The sequence below is a fragment of the Manihot esculenta genome, chromosome 1, assembly GCF_001659605.2.
Source record: "Manihot esculenta cultivar AM560-2 chromosome 1, M.esculenta_v8, whole genome shotgun sequence".
Classification (NCBI taxonomy): domain Eukaryota; kingdom Viridiplantae; phylum Streptophyta; class Magnoliopsida; order Malpighiales; family Euphorbiaceae; genus Manihot; species Manihot esculenta.
In genome coordinates this window covers 14031261-14036786 of record NC_035161.2, presented here as the reverse complement: position 1 = coordinate 14036786, position 5526 = coordinate 14031261, and the positions used below count along the sequence as shown (strand labels likewise).

General features: G+C 38.5%; 1 protein-coding gene across 1 annotated transcript; it reads left to right on the top strand.

The window, feature by feature from the left end:
* The first annotated feature begins 278 nt into the window (after positions 1-278).
* On the top strand, positions 279-4939 carry LOC110607221 (endoglucanase 6). Its single transcript, XM_021746297.2, has 9 exons — positions 279-780; positions 883-1095; positions 1469-1669; positions 2609-2698; positions 2786-2950; positions 3114-3398; positions 3490-3838; positions 3949-4011; positions 4155-4939. The coding sequence occupies exons 1-9, from the start codon at positions 577-579 to the stop codon at positions 4451-4453; spliced, it is 1869 nt and encodes a 622-aa protein (XP_021601989.1). The 5' UTR covers positions 279-576; the 3' UTR covers positions 4454-4939.
* The last annotated feature ends 587 nt before the right edge of the window (positions 4940-5526 follow it).

The window sequence follows — 5526 nt, the reverse complement described above, 5'->3', positions numbered from 1 at the left end:
AAATTCTAACGCTGCCAGTGAAATCAAATGGCTTGGTGGGCACTACTGGATAGCGTGGATATGGCTCCCTCTCTTGGTAAAGAAAAATATTTATTTTTACAAGCACATTAAATTCGCACCGACCCTTCCAGACCCAAGTGATTGTGAAGAGCCAAAATGATACCACATGACTTTCTCAACTGTTTATTCAGTCTTCCCCAAAATAAATAAATAAATAAATAAAACTTGTTTTATAAAAAAAAATTCTTATTTTCTCTCTGTAAATTTCTCAGCTCTTCACACCTTCCCTTCCTCCTCACTATATAGATAGAGCCTTCAGCTCCTCACCATTCGCCCAGTCCTTGCTTCTCTCTTTTTTCTCTTTTTCTCCTGCTGACTCTTTCTTATAAGAGGAAGCCTCTTACAAGTGGTGGGTTTATCAGAAGTTCTCACTAATAAACCTACCGACATTGCTATTTCCCCCCTCTTTTTTCTCAAGTAGTTGCTGCTGCAGAACAGATCTGTCTCTGTTCTTTTGCTCATACGCTGCATTTGGGTTCATTTTCTTGGCTGAAATCCCTTTTGTTTATTCTCTCCATGGAGAAGCATTTTAGGCTCATTTCAATGACCCCTCTGTTTCTGCTCCTGTGTTTCCCGTTTGCTTTTGCTGGTCATGACTATGGCCAAGCTCTGAGTAAGAGCATTCTATTCTTTGAAGCTCAAAGATCTGGTTACCTTCCCCATAATCAGAGAGTCACTTGGAGAGCTAATTCTGGGCTAAATGATGGCAAGGCCAGTGGGGTAAGTTTAAAGCATCAATTCCCTTATAGAAATCCAACTGGGTTTGTGAGCTTTTACTATTTCAGCCCTTTCAACACCACTAAATTGTTTTTGAAATTGCAGGTGGATCTCGTTGGTGGGTATTATGATGCAGGGGACAATGTGAAGTTTGGGCTGCCAATGGCGTTCACCATTACAATGATGTCGTGGGGCATAATAGAGTACGGGAAACAAATGGCTGCCAGTGGTGAACTTGGCCATGCCATGGCTGCCGTTAAGTGGGGAACCGACTACCTTATTAAAGCTCACCCTGAACCCAACGTTCTCTATGGAGAGGTACCTTTCACACCCTAACGTGCTCAAAATCAAGGAATTTTCTGTTTCGAAGTAAAATCCGATAAGCATTTTCAAGTACTGTTCTATTCATCAGATCAAACTGGATTGATGCTATAACTTGACCTCTCACTAACCCAATTCCTTCTAATTTCATCAAACCATCACAAATTTTTATCTTAATTTACTTGATTTTTTTATTCAGATTGTCTATTCTGTTTGTCATTTTCAATGAGATTATCTTGTTTATAACAGAATTGATGCCCCGTTAATCCATGATGGGTTACAAGCAAACCGCATTCACAAATATAATTGACAGATAACTGTTAGACGTCATCTCGCGTCGTTAAACCATTTATGTTTGTTTGTGGGTTAGGTGGGAGATGGGAACAGCGACCATTACTGCTGGCAAAGACCGGAGGATATGACTACCGACCGCAGGGCTTACAGGATCGACCCAAGCAATCCTGGGTCGGATCTCGCCGGTGAAACAGCCGCCGCCATGGCTGCCGCATCCATCGTATTCCGTCGCTCTAACCCTGCCTACGCCAATGAGCTCCTTGGCCACGCCCATCAGGTAAACAAAAATTTTATAAATATAATAGCGCGAAAAAGGATTTCTCGTGAGGCTTGAAAATGGTGCTATTAATGCTTTGCTTTTACTGGGCCACCCAATTACCCTAAGGCTATGGTGGCTCGATGTCGTTACTTTTAGATGGACCTCTGTCGCTGACTGCACCGTGCGCACTTTAGCAATTTTCATGATGTCTGTGCATGTTAGCTTTACCAAAACCATAATCGTCCGGTCCATCTGTTTAATTTACGTTACCTCGCTTTTGTCAGGCGACTTGCTGCAGCGCATTTACAGATGAAAATATTAAATTTATAATAGAGTTAAAAATATTAAATTTTATTTTGTTTTAAATTATTATTAAATTTTTTTTAAAAAATATTACTTATTAAAGTTTGAGAGTATATATTATACATATTTTAAAATTTTAATGGATAATCACTTTGTTTAGGTTTTTTAGTAATGGTTTAGAAATAAATTTTAATTGAAAATTTTATTTTTAAATACGTATTAAATAAGCAGTGCACATTAGGAAATTGAAGATATATTAATGGAGAATAATATATTTTTTAAATGGAAGGAATATGAAAACGGCAGGATGTCGTTGTGACGTTGGTAGTATATATTTCGTTTCTTCCTATTAAATGCGAAAAAAAATCTTTCGACGCACATTTTGGATCATTGAGGAAGAGAAACGCTTTTCGCCGTCTATCACGCGTATTATATATCGACCGTACAGATTTAAACCGTCCATGTGCTCCCACCATAAATTTCGGAGGTAGTTACTATTTTAATTTTACCTCCCCGCTTCTATTCTCCCCTCGCTCTCAAGTTAGGACATTGTCGGCGTTGTTGCCCCGTACTGTAATTTCCTTATCTACCCTTCCTCTTTTTATATAATCACATGAATTACCACTGACCTTTTCTTCCTTCTTGATTTTCCAGCTATTCTATTTTGCAAACAAGTACAGGGGCAAATATGACAGCAGCATTACCGTTGCCCAGAAGTATTATCGCTCCATTAGTGGATACAATGTAAGGATACTAAAAATTCTTACATGAATTAATATTGATTTTAGAAATTAATGTTTTAATTATTAATTGATTTTGGAAAATTTACAGGATGAGTTGCTATGGGCTGCTGCCTGGTTGTATCAGGCAACTAATAATCATTACTACTTGAGCTACCTTGGGGAAAATGGTGACTCAATGGGTGGAACTGGATGGGGCATGACTGAATTTGGCTGGGATGTCAAGTATGCTGGGGTTCAAACTCTTGTTGCCAAGGTGTAAAAATTATCATAGTTTTGGTTCTATTGATACCAGCTTTGATTGAGTTGTTTTACATATCAAAATAATTAATCAATTTAAATAGTTTGAATTGCATTGTGATGAACTTTTTTAGAGTTGTGGGTGTGTGGATAACCGACTTAAAGTTGAATTATTGCAGTTCCTGATGCAAGGCAAAGCTGGACACTATGCACCAGTTTTTGAGAGGTACCAACAGAAGGCTGAGTACTTCATGTGTTCATGCCTTGGAAAGGGTAGCAGGAATGTTCAGAAAACTCCCGGCGGTCTACTTTTCCGCCAGAGGTGGAATAATATGCAGTTTGTCACAAGCGCATCCTTCTTGGCCACTGTCTATTCTGACTATCTTGCTTCTGCTGGTAGAAGCATCAAGTGTGCTTCTGGCGTTGTTGCCCCATCAGAGCTTCTTTCTTTTGCCAAATCTCAGGTAAAATTAATCAATTGTGCAATGCTGCCTTTTCACATGTTATCCATGTGGTCATACAATCTGATGATCTTATGTTACCATCTTTTTTTAGGTGGATTACATTCTTGGAGACAACCCAAGAGCTACAAGTTACATGGTGGGTTATGGAAACAACTATCCGCGACAAGTTCACCACCGGGCTTCCTCAATTGTTTCCATTAAGGTTAATCCTTCATTTGTCAGCTGCAGAGGTGGTTATGCCACTTGGTTTAGCAGGAAAGCAAGTGATCCTAATGTCCTTGCTGGTGCTATTGTTGGTGGCCCTGATGCCTATGACAATTTTGCCGATGAAAGAGACAATTATGAGCAAACAGAGCCTGCTACCTACAACAATGCTCCTATTCTTGGTATATTGGCACGCCTAAATGGTGGCCATGGGGGTTACAACCAGTTGCTTCCAGGTACATAGGCTCTGTAGCCGTTGTTTTAGTCTTTTACTTAATTTTTTTCATTGATATAGAATCAATTTTCTCTTACTTGCAATAACAATAATCTTGGGTTTATGCGACAGTGGTGGTTCCAGCTCCTACCCATCAGAAACCAGCATCACATCCAAAAATAACTCCAGCTCCAGGTATTTTTTATTCGCCCGCAAACGTTTTTCGTCTTTCAATGTCTGATGGGTGACCTATTTGATTGTTTGAGGGGACGATTGACTCTCTTTTTGCTATTACTCTTGGATTTGGACAAGTTCTAATTGAGTTGTCTATCATCCAGCTTCAAATTCTGCTCCTATTTCCGTAGAGCAGAAGATGACAACTTCATGGAACGCCAAGGGAAGAACTTACTACAGATATTCCACCATAGTTACCAACAAATCTGCCAAGACTTTGACAGATCTCAAGCTCTCAATATCTAAGCTTTATGGTCCTATATGGGGTCTCACAAAGTCTGGAGATTCTTATGCTTTTCCATCATGGCTTGAATCTTTACCTGCTGGAAAAAGTCTCGAGTTTGTTTATATCCATGCGGCCTCTGCTGCAGATGTCTCAGTTTCAAGCTACGATTTAGCCTGAACAAGGAAAAAAAGCGATTACAGAAACGAGAAAGAGGTTGGCATAACTTCTGGGGTTGTAATGTAAGAATTGTGCAGCTATACAGAAAATGCATTCCAGAAAGGTCTTTTTTTTTCGCCCTTTTTTTACACTTTAATTTCCTTCTTCATTTGGGATTTTCAGCTTGTTGATTTGGTATCTGATTAGGGTTCAGAGATTTGAGGTTTAATAAGTTCGAAGGCTTGAGGACGAAAGGAGTGAAGAGACGATAAAAAAAAGTGCTCATCCTCTTTCTCCTCCACTTCCCTAGTTTATATAGATATGTCTGAGAAAGACTGTTAAAGAGTGCATGTTGAGAAGCCACAAAGGCCGGCTTCTCAATTAGATTTCAGGAGTCCTTTTTTTTGTGTTCTTGGAACAGCTTTGGATGTTCTTTTAGTGTATTGTTGCAACCCATGCAACAAATTTAAACTTTCCATATGAATATAGCATGTGGGCGTTACATTATTTTTCTTTCCTTTTCTGGGCTTTCAATTACTTTTCCTCATGCAAAGGTCATAGACCAAATCGACGCAGTGCCAGTTGTGTACTAATAGTTCTTGATCAGAAGTTTCAATTCAGAAAATGATCTAAACTGAGTTCCAATATTTTGGAGCTCTACTTGTAAATCATGAGTATAGCTCAAGCCACTAGACGCCGCATCTATGGGTGGTGCAAGATTGTTCACTAAAAAAAAAAAAAAAATCTAGTTTTATAAAGCCCCATAAAGTTTGAGATACTCAATTACTAATCTCCAATGTACAATTGAGCATTTTCAAAGACTCTACAAGTTTGAATTGCATTATGCATAGAACAAATATTGGCCCTTTTCACTTATGTTTGAACTATTTAAATATAAAAATTCAAATTTTATGTTAGCATTATAGAAAGAAGAGATTATTTATGATCAATGACATTGTCCATGTAATCAATCAGCCAGCGTCGAAAAGAAGAAGCAAAATGTACATTTCATTTATGTAAAATAATGTCGTAGAAAGGTAGTAATAAATAGTGGAAAAATTAGTTTAGCTATGTAACTGCTTGTTGAGATGCCA

Coding starts and splice junctions, on each gene's coding strand:
- LOC110607221 (XM_021746297.2), top strand. CDS start 577: ATGGAGAAGCATTTTAGGCTCATTTCAATGACCCCTCTGTTTCTGCTC. Junction 2,699..2,785: donor GCTCCATTAGTGGATACAAT/GTAAGGATACTA, acceptor GAAAATTTACAG/GATGAGTTGCTATGGGCTGC. Junction 3,399..3,489: donor TTTCTTTTGCCAAATCTCAG/GTAAAATTAATC, acceptor ATCTTTTTTTAG/GTGGATTACATTCTTGGAGA.